The following is an 18,592-nucleotide window of genomic DNA, read 5'->3' as shown; positions in this document are numbered from 1 at the left end:
GGCAGTAAAATCTTCCTTAAATACTCATGCTAAACGGAGACAAAAGGAAAAAAAAATGTGGAAAATGTAACATTTCCGTGACAAAATAGGCAGTTTCATTAGGGAAAAAAAACAAATTTATGACAAATGTAGATTTTGAAAGAAAAATTAAAACTAAGGAAAGATTATGAGAAAACTGGCAAATTTACAAAATACTTTTACATGTGTTGTAGCTTTCAGTAATACTTTAAATGGCTCAGTATAATGTAAACACTTTTAAAACTTTTAACTTGAATCCAAAATCCTGTTTAAATATGTAGTATATGCAATTCATCCATCATCACAGGTGTGGTTTTATTAGCTCTAGCTTCATATTTACCATTGAGACATGATCTGTAGAGGTTTTAGCTTTGCTTATTTCAGCTTTTCTGATTTTGACCATTTTTGTTTTTATGCAGAATTGTGACGTCATGTGATAGTTGAGTTCAAATACTGCAGATAAAGCAATTTAAACATTTTGCAGGACCGATTTTTTTTTATTTATTTTTTTATTATTATTATTAAAAGGGAAGAGCAAGCAGGCAGCATTTGTGCTCTGTCACAAATTCAATTAACAAAGCTAAATCACTCCAGAGCTTTGCATAAACTCTGAGTCAGGACGGCGTAAACCAACCGAACTGTATGAAATTCACTTTACTGCTGCTGACACTTTCATCTTTAACCCTTGCAAACATTCAATTCGCCTTTCAAATCATTTCTTTTTAATCTGCACAGAGGAATCTGAGTTTATTTCAACAGCTTAATGTTAAATTTACCATCTTTCATGCATGTAGTAAGAAAGTTAACTACTCAATCACTGCAGTGAAAAGACGTCGCTGAGCTCTTTAAGGGTTTGTAAACTACTTAAAGTTGAGTGGAAACATCTGTGCAACACATAGATTTGAAGGTCACAATTATCCGTTTACTGTTTTTACATATTTCATTTTGAAATTAAACAACCATTTCTGCCAGCTTCCACACTTCAAAGGCCTAAAATTCCCAAAGATGTGGAAACTTGGCTTGACTTTCCTTGAAAGAAAATTTATTTATCTGCAAGTTGGAGCATTTAGATACAGAGACGTGAAAGGAAATCCCACAGTGCCAAGTATCCAAACAGAAAAACAGGAAAGGCAACATGAAACTGAATTTAAAGTCTGAGATGGGGTTATAGACATGACACTGTAAACCAGCTGTTATTAAACCCTTGTTTCGTGAGTTTAAAAGTTCTGAACCCCTAAAAGCTTATGAAGATTTTAGCTGGTTGTTAATTCATTTTTCTCTTTGGCAACTAAAACACACTTTTTCACAAGTCCTGTGACATACACCTGTCACACACCTGTCAGCGGTTTATCCCAGCTGTTGCCTGTGACAGCAGGGATAGGACACCCTTTCACAGCTTCAATCCCACATGATGAAAACACTCTTTAGTGCGTTTAAAAGTGGCTCACTTTAATCTCAGGCAGGCTGAACCAGTGAAACTCCTTTTTCTGTTGGTGCAAAGACTTTGATATAGAATATTTAATCTCTGACATATCTTAATATAACAAAATGAAGTGCAATTTCAACAATACCTTTCAGTTTTCTGCATGACTAATGTGTAAAGTAACAGGAAGTACTCTTGCTGCAGCATTTTGGATTAGCTGAAGGCTTTTCAGCGAGTTTTTTGGACATCCTGATAATAATGAATTGCAGTAGTCCAGCCTGGAAGTAATAAATGCATGAACTAGTTTTCAGCGTCACTCTGAGACAGGATATTTCTCATTTTAGAGATGTTGCGCAAATGGAAGAACGCAGTCTTACATATTTGTTTAATATGTGCGTTGAAGGACATGTCCTGGTCAAAAATGACTCCAAGGTTCCTCACAGCATTACTGGAGGCCAAGGTAATGCCATCCAGAGTAAGAATCTGCTTAGATACCATATTTCTAAGCTTTTCAGGGCCGAGTACAATAACCTCAGTTTTATCTGAACTTAGAAGCAAAAAGTTAGCGGCCATCCAGGTCTTTATGTCTTTAAGACATTCCTGCAGTTTAACTAATTGGTGTGTTATCTGGCTTCATGGACAGATAGAGCTGGGTGTCATCTGCATAGCAGTGAAAATGTATGCTATGTCTTCTAATGATACTGCCTAAGGGAAGCATGTATAATGTAAACAGAATTGGTCCTAGCACTGAACCTCAGTGTGTGAAGAGGACTCTCCATTTACATGCACAAATTGGAGTCTATTAGATAGATATGATACAAACCACTGCAGTGCAGTACCTGTAATACCTACAGCGTGTTCTAATCGCTCTAATAGGATATTATGGTCGACAGTATCGAACGCTGCACTAAGGTCTAGCAGGACAAGCACAGAGATGAGTCCACTGTCAGAGGCCATAAGAAGATCATTTGTAACCTTCACTAAAGCTTCTTCTGTGCTGTGATGAGCTCTGAAACCTGACTGAAACTCTTCAAATAAACCATTCCTCTGCAGATGATCTGTTAGCTGTTTGACAACTACTCTTTCAAGGATTTTTGATATGAAAGGAAGGTTGGAGATTGGCCTATAATTAGCTAAGACTGCTGGGTCTAGAGATGGCTTTTTGAGTAAAGGGTAACTACAGCAAGCTTGAAGGCCTGTGGTACATAGCCGATCATTAGAGATAGGTTGATCATATTTAAGATCGAAGAATTAATTAATGGCAGGACTTCTTTGAGCAGTTTTGTAGGAATGGGGTCTAAAAGACACGTTGATGGTTTGGAGGAAGTAATTATTGAAGTTAACTCAGAAAGATCAATTAGAGAAAAAGAGTCTAACTTAACATCAATGGTACTAAGAGTAGCTGTAGATAATGTTACATCTGTGGGATGATTATTGGTAATTTTTCCTCTAATGATAAAAATTTTATTTGTGAAGAAGTTCATGAAGTCATTACTAGTTAACGTTAAAGGGATGGTTGGCTCAAAAGAGCTCTGACTTTTTGTCAGCCTGGCTACAGAGCTGAAGAGAAACCTGGGGTTGTTCTTATTTTCTTCAGTCAGTGATGAATAGTAAGATGTTCTGGCTTTGCGGAGGGCTTTCTTATAAAGCAGCAAACTATTTCTCCAGGCTAAATGATGATCCTCTAAATTTGTGACACGCCATTTCCTCTCCAGATTACGAGTCATCTGCTTTAGGGTACGTGTTTGAGAATTATACCACGGAGTCAGGTACTTCTGGTTAGAGACCTTAGTTTTCATAGGAGCTACAGTATCCAGAGTCGTATGTAGTGAGGAGGTGAAATTATTAACAAGATAATCGACCTCTGTTGGGGTAGCGTTCAGATAGCTGCTCTGCTCTGTGTTGGTACAGGGCATTGAAGATGATAACAGTGGGTGGATTATATTCTTAAACTTAGTTACAGCGCTTTCAGAAAGACATCTACTTTGATAAAGTCTACTCTCCACCGCTGTGTAATCAATTATTGTAAATGTAAATGTTATCAGGAAATGATCAGACAGCAGAGGGTTTTCAGGAAACACTGTTAAATGTTCAGTTTCTACGCCATATGTTAAAACAAGATCTAGAGTGTGATTAAAGTGGTGGGTGGGTTCTTTTACATTTTGAGAGAAACCAATTGAGTCTAATAACAGATTAAATGCCATGTTGAGGCTGTCACTTTTAGCATCTACATGAATGTTAAAATCACCCACAATAATTATTTTATCTGAGCTCAGAACTAAATCAGATAAAAAGTCTGAGAAATCAGACAGAAACTCTGTGTAAGGCCCGGGTGGACGATAGATGATAACAAGTAAGACTGGTTTCTGAGTTTTACAGCTGGGGTGGACGAGGCTAAGCATCAGGCTTTCAAATGAATTAAAAGTCTGTCTTGGTCTTTCATTAATTAATAGGCTGGTGTGAAAAATTGCTGCCACACCGCCCCCTCGGCCTGTGCTTCGAGATTTCTGGTAGTTAGAATGACTCGGGGGTGTTGATTCATTTAAACTAACATAATCATCCTGCTGCAACCAGGTTTCTGTAAGGCAGAGTAAATCAATTTGTTGATCAATTATTAAGTCATGTACTAACAGAGACTCGGAGGAGAGAGACCTAATATTTAATAATCCACATTTCACTGTTTTACTCTTTGGTTCAGATGTGGATACTGTATTGTTCTTCCTTTGTGATTGTTTATGTTTAAGTTGTTTGTTGCTGGTTTTTAGTTTGTCTGTTTGGGAGCTGACACAGTCTCTATGGAGATGGGTTTTTGGGGGGTAGCAGGAGGAGAGAAGCTGCAGAGAGGCGTGTAAGACTGCAACTCTGCTTCCTGGTCCCAACTCTGGATAGTCATATTTTGGGGGGTTTAATGAATTTGTCCATATTTCTAGAAATGAGAGCTGCTCCATCCAAAGTGGGATGGATGCCGTCTCTCCTAACAAGACCAGGTTTCCTCCAGAAGGTTTGCCAATTATCTATGAAGCCCACATCGTTTCTGGGACACCACTCAGACAGCCAGCAATTTAAGGAGAACAAGCGGCTAAACATGTCACTCCTGGACCAGGAGTGACATGTTTTTCTTTTTGCAGGTGTTTTTCTTTTTGCAAGTGTTTTCTGAAGTTGCAGTCCGTTTGGCCTCTCAGGGCCACCGTATCAATCCCTTTGGTTTTGATTATCATTCGGGATTAATAGAATGTTTAGTTTTTCACTGATTGAATAATTACTTGCAGACATATCAGTATAAAAGAATGTGCTGAGGCAGTTGTAGACACGATGACTGGTGCCTGATATCCATCATAGCCACTTCTTAGCTCAGGGCCTGCAAAAAACAAGCAGCTTCATTCCACCAGTTTTAACTGGTTAGATAGATGCACATTCTCATATAAAGCTCTGTGAACTGCTAGGGAGGCTAAGCTCTTCTGGAAAGTTGGCTGCAGCGAACTGTCTTAATCATTCAATGCTTTGATAAATAATCAAAAGAAGTGCTTCACTGGTGATTCCTCAAGGTGGATAAACAAACACTTTATCAGTCCGCAGAATATTTTCCCAGATGTTTGTTGGCAGATATGAGACGAGTCATTGTGATCTTTTTGGTCAGCAGTGGTTTTCTCCTTGAGTTCTCCCGCGGAGGCTATTTTTGGCCAATCTCTTTCTCATTCTTGAATCATGACCTCTGACTTTAACTGAGCCAAGTGAGGCCTGCAGTTGTTCAGATGTTATTCTGGTTCTCCTGTGACCACCTAGGTGATTCATCCATGTGTTCTGTTGAAGTGATTTCTTGAGAGGTCTGGCAGTAATCAGGTCTGGGTGTAGCAGTGAAACTAAACTTTTTCAAAAAATTTTCTTTATTACAGTCAATTCATGAATCATGGGGGGACTTTTTTTTACATGAGGCAGGTAGGTTTGGATAGCTGTTTTTCCTGAATAAATGAAATCACGATTTAAAAACTGTTTTCTCAGGTTATCTTTGTCTAATGTTAAAAAAAAGTTTGATGATCTGAAACATCTAATATATGCAAGTCCCCACCACCACACCACACAAACAATCTCTGTATTTCACTCTGGTCCATTTTGGTAGAAAGACCAAGTGACCAGCTTTCCACCAGCTAACAGCTAAACACTCAACACGCACACTCAGTTTTTACCATATGTTTATTATGAAATGGCAGCACTGTCCAGCTTAGCAGTGCAATACCCGTCAGTACCCAAATGTGCAAAATATTAATACCACTGTGCATCTGCCACAGTAGGCAGGTATTTGGCTAATGGTGTGGTGTGGGGGAGTCTGATGGTTCCTCCGGATCTCACAGTTAGCAGAGCTTAAAAAAGATCAAACACAAAAAGCCTTGTTGGTGCTGATTTCATTTTGAGGCCAAAGTATACGGAAGACGAGTTATAGCTACACACAAAAGATATTTTACACTTTTTCTTCTGACCACAGCACTTTTTTCCCCTCGAGGCTGCCAGTGATTACTGGAGAAACCGCAGCACTTGTTTCAACTCTTGGCTGCGTTTTTTGCACTTTTGTCCACATTTGTTCCTAGATGGAAGTGAAAGGTATTACCACACTGGCTTCCCTTTTCGTTATAAAAAAAGTATTAGTCATTAATGTCAGGGTTTTATGAAGAAAGTTTTCCCGGTCCTACATGATTACATCAGGGTGTTATTTTAATCCGTCGTGGTTTCACTGTCTTTGAAAAAAGTTTTTAAAAGTTAGATGTTTCCACGGAAACTCCAGAGAAGCACGAGTGAAACCATAAAAATCAGGGAAGCTGTTTGGCCCTCAAGTCCAGCAGCTGAGTTGTACAGCTTGATGCGTCCTTCGACAGAGGGATAAACTTGTTTTCTTTGTGTGATGTATCTGGACACGACTGAAATGTCCAAATCCCCTGGAAGCAAAAGAAACAAGTGTGAAAAGAAGCGCTGGAAAAACATTAAACCAAGCGCAAGACTAACAAAACCCTCACCGCTGTTATGTTTGAGGAACCCGTCTTTGATCATCGAGAATCCATCGCCTCCTGTCACCATGTATGACGGCAGCACCACCTTGTAAACCATCTCATTCTCGACGGGTTCATAGACAGGAACGCGGCATTTGGTGCAAAGGATGCTGAGGCTTTTGACGCGATGCTGCGGTGGTTTGGAGAGGTCAAATTCTACACGAATTCCTGTTGGAGGAAACAGAGACACTATCAGTCTGAATCAGATGTACTGTACGGGAAGCCGGAGAGTAAGAACAGAGAACGTTCTCTCCAGCTCCTTATACATGAGGAATATGTATAATGTGGTGAAAGAGTCTTGACACAACAGAGTACTCAGGTTCTCTCTGGTGCTGACTAATTCCTGGGTCAGATAGATCCTGATTGAAACCAACCAGATGATGATATTTTTAAGTTCTTGCCCGGTTTCTAGTACTTGGACAACATTTGAGGCACGCTGTGCTTTTCAACACTGGATTTAAGTAAGTAGGGTACAATCTATCAAATGTAGCTGATGTTCTGTACATCCACGTTATTCATAGCTTCAGATTCTGTTGCCTTGCAAAAGACAAGAATTTTCTTTAAGTTTTCTCAATGAGGCAAATGTTGATGGCACAATCTAAAAACTAAGTAATGTCACCATCTACATGTACACTGAGTCCATCTTTCCAGGTCAAACTTTCACAGTTCTTCATCTGAATGAAGAAGACTGTAACTTTAAACCAGAATATCAATGATGCAGTAGCTCATGTGGCTCAGGATCCTTTACAATTCACAGGTTTTTATAAAACAAAAAAATGTGGCCAGTTTGGGTGAAAACCCATTTGGTGAACACTGTATAGAAGTTGATTAGATTCTGACCAATAATATAGCAGCGGGCGCCACTGTGAAATTTGGAGAGATAGTCGCTTTGAAATGGCTTAAGCTCATTGTTTCTTTGGCCGGATGAGCGAAAAACTGTTCTCATAAGCTGAACACAAGCAGGTATTTTAAAAAGGAGAGCAAATCCAAAGCAGCAGGAATGGGTGGGCTGTGGAAATGTTATCGAATGGTTTTATTATCTAAAGCAAACCCAATGTTCCCACAAAGATTTCTTCCTACTTCAGGGTTTCTCAAAAAAAGTTCAGGTTCAACAGATTTAGATGCTTTACTGAACTCTTCCCATCCGGTACCATCGTCATATTAAAAATTGAATTTGTCCAAAATGAGATGCAATCGATCAGACCCAGTTCTGGATGTAAAGAGTAAAAAGAATGCTTATATAAGTTTAGCTCATTTACTCTTTGTGGAGGTGTACAGAAGTTGTACAGAGATACACAGGAAGATGATGTTGAAGGGGAACATCAGAGAATGTATGGCTTTTATAGTGACATTGAGTAACCTATTGAACCTCATATTGGACCACCTGAAATTATGAAGTGAAAGCGCTGGAGGGCAATGACATAAGTTTTTGTACCAACAAAATCACAATTGTGCACTTCAAAGCTGCACCAGAGTAAAAGTCAGAAGATCACATGGTTCCACTGGACATCAATTAAAATTGTGTGCCAAAAAAAACGCTGATATTTCTGTATGAACCAAATAACCAGAGTAGATGTAAACGTGCAGATACCGGACACTTGAAGGAACTCTCCGGTGCTCTGGCCGTATCGTTCCACCGAGTGTTCGAAAGCTTTCCTCAGCGTGGAGCCCTTTAGCTCCACCAGGTCAAAGGTTCCGCTAAAGGGTAAGACGGCTATCAGGTCCTCCATTGTGATTGAACCTACAGGAAGTCCATCACAGAAAACAGTTTTATAAAATCCTCTTGACACAAATCAGAAACTGCTTTGAAGAAAAATCCCAAGTAGTCAATAACAGGTTGTCCCAATGTTCTGACTCTGCACATGAAATACAGCTCTGTTTATTTGACTTCACCATTCCTCGTGTGCTCGTCGATAGATGCCCGAACGCCTCCTCCGTTCAAGATGCAGGCGCTGACGTGGTTCCACTGGACATCATTTGAGAAGCTGATGTAGTTGTCGAGCTGAGGAACAGAAACAGGAAGCAGATTTCCTCGGTCACACGTGGATCTATGGCATGTTGCTACAACTTCTCCACCTCTGACAGATGTATATGCTAGCCGTTGTTATAGTGCTTTTATACTGTTTAATTCATAGTTCTGGAACTTTGGAACAGATAGCACTGCCTAAACTGCTAAACTGGAGTTAGTCTGAAGTTTGATTCATGGAGATGATGCTAACTGCTAACCCTCAGCTACAAGCCTCTGAGAGCTAGGAGGAGGAACATAATAGTAATAGTATTTCTCTAAAGGCTCACCATGGCGTCGCAGATGAGATTTCCCAGGTTGCATTCCTTAAAGCGGCAATCCTGAGTCGAGCCGTTCAGGAAGACCAGAGTCTTTCCCACCACCTGAGCCGAGTAGTTGGCCAGATTCTTCTTCCATTCCTCCACATCAGCCAGCACCTCCGAATCTGTGCAAGACATTATTCAGTTTTAAAAACAGTCAAGCAGTTAACAGTTTTAAATGCCTGCGTTACTGCTTTGACACCAAGCTCCCAATCTACACATCATTTACATAACCCACTCTGTCTGACCGACTAAAATCCACTCCACTCCATCCAAGCTCCCTGCTTCTGTTTTACAATCTTCTGATATCAAAAAAAATAAACAATCTGATAAAAAAAAGATGTCTGTTTGCAAAAAGCAGAGCTTTGGTATATGCACATGACAGCAGCTAATTTTATTTGCAAGCATACACAAGGTCATAAAAATACTTCCAGACAGAATCCTCGGGTTAATGACAAGATGAGGACTTTAAGTGTGGATCCTCAGAGGTGGTTGTAGCTCAGGAGGCGGATCAGACCACCCACTAATGTGAAGGTTGGTGGTGGCCAAAAAGTATCTTTGGGCAAGATACTGCCTGCATTCATTAGACCGTGAGTGTTGGATAGAAAGACATAGAAAAAGATGCTACATAGAAACCAGCACATTTAATAAGTCCTTACTCTCCCCATAATCCACAATTTTCAGCATAGCAAGTATAAAAGATGGACATAGAGACTGGATCTAAACAATGAAGTCAGTATGGAAGTGCCTTTAACCTGGATTTTTGCTAATGATCAGCAGGGGTTGCAAAAGACAAATATCTCCCTTATCTGGGACCTTAAAGACTTTCCTGATGAACTGATGGTATCATATTGTAGCTTCAAATTATACTGAATACTAAAGAAGGTTTGATATTTGATTGCTATGTAAATTACGGCCAACATTACACTAATAAAAGACGGCGGCGACAGTGCGCGCACTCATCTTTTATACGCCTTCTGTAGCACAGTAATAGAAATGGGTAGAAGCTACAATTTTAATGCATAACAGCATGTTCTTTTAACATCAACAGCTGTGCAGCTTGGAGGGTGTCCCAGGGGCTTTTGTGCTATTCATGAAATTTAAAATCAGAACTGTAGCACAAAAATGGCAAAATACATTCAGAGAATGTGAGCTCTAAATGTGACAGCCAATCAGATTTGTCCAATTTGCACCAAGTAGAAGATAAAAGATCCCACAAACTCTCTCAAGGAACATTCAGATTTCAGCTGCTGAGGCAAAACATCCACAAAAGACGCCAGAGATCCCTCATGTGCCCTGTCACTCTGTGACAACTACAATCAGAAATCCTCCAACAGCACAAAGACGGCACTAAGAATCTGGTAAAAAACAGAAAACGAAGAACAAAGATGGCAGACTCTGCTTCATTACCCTGTTTGATGGTGCTGTCCAAGAGGATGGGGTTTCCAGTTGACTTCACTACATTCCCAGCATCATCAAAAGAGACCTTCAGGTAACCCAGATATTTTCCAAAGGCGTAGGCCTGCACAACAGGAACCTTTCGCCCTTCCTCTGAGGTCACCATGTAGGGATATGTACCAACTGGGACTTCAGTAGAGGGAGGAGTTCCTGGAAAAACAGCAGAAAAAACAAAAGATGGAAAGTAAAAGACGATAAGTTTTCTGAATATAAACTTGAATTATTGAAGTCATTGAATATAAACTACACGCAGATTTTTTTCCCCTACGACTAAAACATGTTCACCACACTTTTTAAAAAGCAGTAATTCACATCATAAAGTGTAAAGACTGTTGTCAGCTGGTCTTCCATTAATGGTCTAAACATCTCATCACTTAATCACGCGGCAGTTTCTCAAAAATGAAGGATGAAACTGCATCAAATGAAGCTTTCAGAATACCTGGAAGTCTCCAGGAACCCCAAAACATTCTCAGCTCTTTGTGTCAAAGGGCACATTTGAAAAGATTCATCCTCCACGGTAATCTTCCTGGAAGGAAGCCTCAAAACTACAGCACAGAACGGGCCTTCTGAAGTCATGTGACCTGGGCAGGCGGCTCAAAGAGCTTCTTCTAGTCTGATATCAACTCAGTTTGATGACATCACTCCGAGACAAAGATGTGAAATCTGCACTTATAAATATTCATTCATTCAATGAAATTCCAAACAGTTCTCTTTTTTACTCTCCTGTTCTTCAGTAACATCCTTTCACTGTCTGAGGTCTAATCTGTGCATTCGTGACACTTCCAGGGGAATGTTTACCATCACGAAGAAGCTAAAGGCTAAAAAGAGCAACGTTTAGAATATCCACTAACCAACGCTGATTAATGATGCTTGGCTGTCTAAACACAAGTCCAATTCGCTGTGCAGGTTTATCTGCACAACATCAGCACAACAGGAAGACTTCAAGGACTCTCTTCCTTCCTGATCCCCAAATAGTGATGAAGCGCTGCCCAAGCCACTAAGTGAAGGCAGTTCCACACTGCAGGAAAACATCTGTGTGGTTAGAGGTCCAAACCTCGTCCTGCCCATTTACATGCAACACTTCAGAGTTATTTATAAGAGGCTCACTCGCACAGACAGCCTGTTTACTCCAAAGCGAGCCAGAGGGATGAAGACTCAAAGTTTCCTCCCATGAAGAAACAAAGACATGCCTCACAGAGATGGACTGCGGGAGAATGAAATGCATGAAGCAAGATGTAAATGATTTTGCTCATGAAGATGCATGAAAGAGCAGAGCCACAGCAGCAGATCGAAAAAACAAAACTAAGATTGGTTGGATGAAAAATCAGGTCACTGTTTTTACCGCCTGACCATTAACAGGGCAAAATCAGCTGAGGTATGAGGAGGATTTTACCCGTCTAAGTAAAATCTGTTGTTTCGCCTATAATGCTAATCAGCATTGTAGGACTTACAACACTGACAGACCACTGAAAGAGATTACTTAAAAAAAAGAAACATAAAAACAAGCAAAATAAACTTTATTTAAATGCATTAAATAACCTGCTGATCAGTTTAAATCGTTAAAAACTGCCTGAGCCTTCAGTAATAGTGTGAGCCCCACAGTGTAGGTGACAGATGTGGCAGATGTGACAGCTTTATCCGCCTTCCTACCTGTATACAGGAACGTGTTGGTGTGTCCGCCGATGACGACGTCGACCCCACGGACCTTCTTGGCGATCATCTGATCTACAGTGAAGCCAGAGTGACCGAGAGCGATGATCTTATTGATCCCCAGAGTCCGAAGTTTGTCCACCTGTACCTGTAGAGAGGTCACCTCGTCCAGGAACTGCAGGTGAGGTCCTGGGGAGAAACACTGGCACCGGTCAGTTTGTGCATGTCTGTCTGCTTTTCAGCCAAATCCAAAAAACAGCACAGGCACTATTTTCATATTTATATCTGTGATTTATCATAAGTAACAGTTATTTCTGCTGTGACCAACAAACTTCTGTGAAGAGGAAGAAGAACAAAGTATTTCTATGTCCTGTCCTTATTTCAGTGTTCATGTAGGCCTGAAGACCATTTGGTGGCCAACAGACAAGGATGTTTTAACAGCTCGAGTTAGACAAAGTATATTCATCCCATTGTAAGGAACAATAAATGTTGCACGTTCCAACACCTGGGACCGGCCGTCGCAGCTCATTCAAACACAGAAGTCTTCAGTAGCCCCAAAACATCGCCAGCAGATCTGCAGTCTTCGTGTCAAAGGCACATCTGAACAAATCTGACCTCCACGGGAAGCTTCCTGGGGAAATAAATACTCGACTACAACACAGAATGGGCCTTCTGAAGTCACGTGACCTGGGCAGATGGATCAACGGTCTTCTTGTCTGGCCACAGCCCCAGCTGGCTTTTTTGGAAACAAAGAGCTTTAAGAAGAACTTCACAGCAACTGTGAAGCATGGCAGTGGAAATGTTCTGCTGTGGGGTTTCTCCACTGTGCCAGGGTGCAGTCATTACCAGAACACATCTAAAATGCATTGTACTTTAGATGTTTTATTTGATGGTTGTTTCCAATCTTGTCCAGTGAAACACTTTGTAACCTGATTTAAAAGGATCTTAATAAATAAGATGAATGGAGGATTATGGAAAGGCCCAACTCAGAGCTTGGGTTTTAATCCTCATGGAAATGCTGTGGTGTTATTTTCCAAATTAAAGCGTGATCCCAGTTCCCGATACCAGTTACTTCCTTTCACAGGAAAACACTACATCCACTGATGTATTTGTTCATTAATAAACCATTAAACAGTTTCCATGGGAGTTTTTTCACATTACTATAAATGTGTCAGAAGCTCAGAGGAGCCACTTACCAGGCTTGGAGAGAGCCGGTGTTTCCTGTGTGGTGTACCCCACCACGCCCACCTTCTCTCTGCCAATGGTAAATATCTTATAAGGTAAATAAGTGATCCCAAACGTTGCGTTCAGAGTGTGGTCCGGTTTGATGTTAGCACTGAGAATGGGACACTTGATCTGTTCCAGGAACGGTTTCATGAGTCCTTCGACTCCATTATCGAACTCATGGTTCCCAAAAACCTGAAAAAGAAAACAAGGAATGAAGAGCTTGGAGACAAAGAACGAACTGATCAGCAGAAGTTGGTTGTTACTCAAAACACCCCACCAACTAAGCTCACGCTCTGTCCTTCAGTTTCTTCTGGTTTGGACCACCATAACTGCCTTCACATCACCCATGGCCATGAAGCCGTCCACTCACCAACTAAAACCACGGAACCTTCTCAAACATTGCTTTCATATGAAAAACCTTCTCTTGCTTTTGAACCTGTTCTGGTTATATAGACAGAGTTTCTTCTGAAAATGTAATTATTTTCTTGTTTCAGTGTTTGGGGCTAAAATAAAAATCCTGCTGCAGCTGGATGGTGTAGTGGTAAGAAGCCGCAAGTCAGATTCCCTCCCAGTATACAGTAAGGGTCCTGGCTAGGCCCCCCATGCCAAAACACCAAGCCATGGAATGCCGCGGCTACGTCCGCAGCTCGGACACGACACATGTCACTGCATGTTGTACTCTGTATGATTTCGTACGTGATCTATAAAGCTCCTTTCTTCTTTCTGTGTGCACTTCCTGCGCTTCTATAAACTCACCACAGACCTCAAACCTTCATACAAAGAAAACGTTAACCTTGTTAAACTGCGCTGGTGTAGTTTCTGTTTCTGGTGATCAGAGTTGAGCAAACAACTCGGAGACCAAACAGCAGAGTTAGTGGAACCGGCCACATTTAAGTCTGGAGGGGGCTCATTTAGGAGTTTGCCGTGCAGGATTGTACACCTTGAATTCAGCTGCTGAGGTGACACTTTGTGCAGAAACGTCTAGTAAAACACCCTGAAGCCTCTGAAGGTGAACGATGACAGGAGATGAGCTGGAGTTTCCAGGCCAAACCAAAAACCTTTGACGGGGGTAAAGATGACCTTTAAATTTGGATGGTGTGAGTTTAAGTGGGCGTAGTGTTTCACCAAGCCGCAAATTGTTTTGCCTTATGGAAACTTGCTTTGTTGTGTACTCAGTGAGGTCATTCATATTTTCACATAAATTAATTAAATGTAATGTGTTTTTATTTTTCATTCATGAACTTGTATTCAGCTGTGTAACATTTAGCTCTCTTGGCCGCTAGAAACAAATCCTTCTTCCCACTTTCACAATTTAAAAGACGAAATGTTTAGACTTGCTGAGCCAATAAAAACGTACTTTTGTTACCCACCAAAAGTAAATTAAATGGAGACTCTAAACTTGGATCTCTGATTCTGTCTGAGAGTTAAAAAGCAGAAGAGAGAAGAAGCTGAATAATTAGATGAATTAAAATCGAGTGCAGCCTTTAAACCTGAACCAATAAATCAAGCCTTTCACTGAGTGCAGTCCTGCGTCTGCCTCTCCCAATTAAAACCAGCACGATGATTGGACCCCACCATCTCTGCAGAGATCAAAATTGTGTTTGAGATGCTTATATTCCTGCTCTTCATCTTCATGCTAAGATTTCCATAAAGCCCCTAAAGGCATAAAAGCAATTAGGATCTTGCAGTAATTTATTTGGGTAATTATCAGATCAGACCGTCTGAATGCTTCAGCTCTTACACTAACTCAGGGACAGCAGCACCATGCACTCGGGCTGTCAGATGTTCTGTTTCACCCCTCTGAGCTGGTGCACATGTGGCTGTGCTCTCCAGATGTGAGTAAGCAGCTCGCTCTCTGCCTGTTTTGTGCTTTTTTCTTCAAACTTTGGATCTCATCAGCTCAGAAACATTTTCTAAATTTCAGTCCTCCACTGAACTTCATTAGACCCCCCCCCCCCCCATCCTTGTTTGTCTGGCAGCAGAGAGCAGATGAAGGAGGTGGATGGGGGGTCATGTCTGTGTGGGACGGGTAATTACGATCACTACCATAGAGAGTAATCTGATTAATCAGCATTACTCAGTTAACCCAGCATCTACAGGACCTGAACAGCGGAGCTGGGGAGGACAGGAGGCGCTCCTACCGTGGCGTCGTAGCGCAGCTTGTTCATGAAGTGTGCCGCCTCGGCCCCCTTGTAGAAGTTGAACCACACGGTACCCTGGAACTGGTCCCCGGCGTCCAGGAGCAGCACGTTGTTCTCGGTGCTGCGGATCCTGCTGACCTCCGTGGCTCTCCGGGCCACGCCGGCGAAGCACTGCCCGTTAACGCCGCATTTCCCGGAATTAACGTCGGTCTCCTCCACACGAGCGTGTACGTCGTTGGTGTGGAGCAGCACCAGGTCCCAGACCGCCGACGAGGACACGGAGAATCCCAGGAGGAGGAGGAGGGGGAGCAGGCACACCGCTTCCATCGCTGCGCGCAAAAACAGTGCAGGAGGAGCCCGGAGAACGGCGGCTCCCTCTCCTCCTCCTCCTCCCCGCCCTCAGACCCGCTACTTGCTCCCTGTGAGGGGGCAAACAGAGCATGAGAACCTGGAGCAAGTTTTTCATCTTTTTGGAGCTTCGCCTTCTTTGAACTGTGGGGCAGGACACATGCTCGATCCCTGCTTTTTTCTGAACTTTCTTCACATTCGCCTGATGTTTGTTCTGAAACACTCAGTGTGATGTTGAGTTCACGGACTTTGATAAACGTGCTGCATTCACTGTTTGAGAACAACAAACATTTCAGACCCAGTGCCCAGTTTTCTTAGAACGAACAGGTGTTCTGGGAATCCATCCTACCCGTTGTTTCTACGCATGCGCACAACACGAAATTAAGTGGCGAACCATCCTACCTTTGTGAATATGAGCTAGAAGCATAATTTTACAGCTAGAATTCAGTGGCAAATCATCTTACCTTTGTTAATAAGAGCTAGAAACATACGCTGACGGGTATAAATACGTGCCAAACCATGCTACCTTTCTGAATGGGACCTACAAGCACACTTTAACGGGTAAAATGAAGTGGCAAACCATCCTGGCTTTATGAATGTGAGCTACAAGCATACTCTGATGGGCAAAGTTAAGTGGCAAACCGTCATACCTACTTACATTTGTGCTGGAATGACTCTGTGACAGCAGAAATGTGCATAAACTACTTACGGTAGGATGTTTTACCAAAGTAGGAACACCGGCCACTCTCACATAACCTTAAATATAAGGATCAAACCTCCTTTTATCAGTCCTTATTATCCAGTCCCCTGGACACCAAAGTGCTTGTTCATAGGGGGTCATATGATTGTTGGGTTTTTGTCTGTATTATGTCTACCTTACAATATAAAGCGCCTTGGGGCGACTGTTATTGTGATTTGGCGCTGTATAAACTAAACTGAAATGAACTGAATAGCGATGTAGCAGAAAGCGGCATCTGGTCAGAAGGACAAACAACCAAATGTGGAAGAGTTTATTTGTCCAAAATGAAACATATCTGCGGTGGTCGGATGTGGGGTGATTGACGGTTATGGCCTCCTGAAATAAAGACGATGCATCCATCGTAGCACTTTTTTTCCCCCACCAAGGCTTTTGGAAAGGGAACAGCAGCCGTGGCAGTGAAACAACAATCTAATAATCTCCACATTTATTGTCAAAATGATTTATATATTGGTTTCAACTGTCCAAAGGATTTTCTGGAGATCTGCACAGCTCTTTAGATGCTTTTTTGTGAACTTTGACCTTCCCACTCCTGAGTGTAACCAGCGGTTTGCACCTTGTTGTAAAGTCTGTGTATTTCATGAAGGCATTTCTTGAATGTAGACCTGGACAGTGATACTCTGGCCCCTCGAGCATCACTTTCGTGGGTTAAAAGTTATTTTTTTAAGCACAGAAATAATTCTGTCATCATGCACGTTTTCAGGCCTTTTGTTGTTGCCGAGCTGCTCAGTGACATTCTGATTTTTCCACCTCTAAAATGTTTGCTTTCTCTCTGGTTTATTTTAAATTTTCAGCCTAATGATGGCCTCCATCAATGCAATGACCTTTCTTTGGAGCTTTTATTTTAGAGTTTCATGGAAAGATACTAAACTGTAATTCCTGAGCAGAGATCACAGAGAAATGTGTCATTGTTCCAGAACTCATTGCCCTGTCTGTACGGTAGTTCCAATGAATGAATGAATGAATAATCCTGCATTCAGAGTCTTAGAGAGCTACAAAAAGAAAATACAAAGAGAGGTGAGAAATTTCACTGTGGTGAGATTTCCGGTTTACAGACCAAGTGTGCAAACCCTGCTGGACAGAAAAGTTCCTTCTTAAGCAAGAGTGTAATCGGTCCCACAGAGCTCAGTTTGATCTTGTAGTGCATTCCTCCATTCATAAAAAAAAACCTGAGACTTCAAAAAAGACACCAAGATTAGTTTTTATTCCACATCTGACTTCATCCTAAAACCCACCATCATATTAGAAAACTTCATTTATACAGCTCTCCCCGCAGCACCCCTACCTGAAGCACGTTCCAATGGGTGTGACCTGCAGAGCTGAAAGATGTGCTAAAAAACTGCAGTTCCTCTAACGTCCACTAGTGTCCTCTAAATATCCAACTTTACAGCAGAAAGAAACCTGGGGTCCGTTCTTCGTACCTCGCTTACTACATCCAAGATCAAATCATCGCGCCAACTTTGAGCTCGCTATTCCGGTTCCCCGAACACACCTGTTGTTGACGATTAGTATAGCTGGATGAAGTAATGTGAGATCACTGGGTGGCTTAACAGGGGCTACGCATCGATAGTAGAAACATTGATCGGCAACCCTTTGATTGGTCGGCGAAAATGTCGAAGGAGCGCGCTCGGTATTTTTAGGCAGCAGAGCAAGAACTCTTGATTGAGGGATTTCAGGAGTTTCAGAGTTTAATTAAAACGCAAGGGAACACTGCAAAGGCTGCAAAAGCAAGGAGAGAGGGCTGGCAGAAAGTTGCTGACAAATTAAACTCGTAAGTAACATAATAATAATAATAATAATAATAATGGATTGGATTTATATAGCGCTTTTCAAAGCACCCAAAGCGCTTTACAATGCCACTATTCAGTCACTCTCACATTCACACACTGGTGGAGGCAGCTACGGTTGTAGCCACAGCTGCCCTGGGGCAGACTGACAGAAGCCAGGCTGCCATATCGCGCCATCGGCCCCTCTGGCCAACACCAGTAGGCGGTAGGGTAAATCTATTATATTATATTACATTAAATCCCCTTTCACATTAGAGCCACAACAGGACCCACTAGAACATGTGAACAAGTAAAAGTGAAATACAAGAATATTCTACAGAATGGTAATATTTATCACTTATATTGCTTTTAGTCTCTTGGAAAGAGACCCTGGAATAATCTGTTTGTTTGTTTATAACAGCAACCAAGAAAAGGGCAGA

The 18,592-nt window shown here is 41.7% G+C and overlaps 1 protein-coding gene across 1 annotated transcript; it reads right to left on the bottom strand.

The window, feature by feature from the left end:
* Window positions 1–5,346: 5,346 nt before the first annotated feature.
* Window positions 5,347–15,847, bottom strand: nt5e (5'-nucleotidase, ecto (CD73)). Its single transcript, XM_085372299.1, has 9 exons — window positions 15,282–15,847; window positions 13,110–13,332; window positions 11,914–12,102; window positions 10,216–10,413; window positions 8,776–8,930; window positions 8,374–8,482; window positions 8,072–8,221; window positions 6,448–6,648; window positions 5,347–6,369 (listed from the first exon to the last, which is right to left on the bottom strand). The coding sequence occupies exons 1-9, from the start codon at window positions 15,606–15,608 to the stop codon at window positions 6,194–6,196; spliced, it is 1,728 nt and encodes a 575-aa protein (XP_085228425.1). The 5' UTR covers window positions 15,609–15,847; the 3' UTR covers window positions 5,347–6,193.
* Window positions 15,848–18,592: the final 2,745 nt, after the last annotated feature.

This window comes from Diplotaxodon limnothrissa, linkage group LG15, assembly GCF_057381915.1.
Source record: "Diplotaxodon limnothrissa isolate DT_005_m linkage group LG15, D_limnothrissa_male_GT1.1, whole genome shotgun sequence".
In the NCBI taxonomy this organism is placed as follows: domain Eukaryota; kingdom Metazoa; phylum Chordata; class Actinopteri; order Cichliformes; family Cichlidae; genus Diplotaxodon; species Diplotaxodon limnothrissa.
The sequence above is the reverse complement of the archived record's forward strand: the minus strand, read 5'-3'. Positions and strand labels throughout refer to the sequence as shown.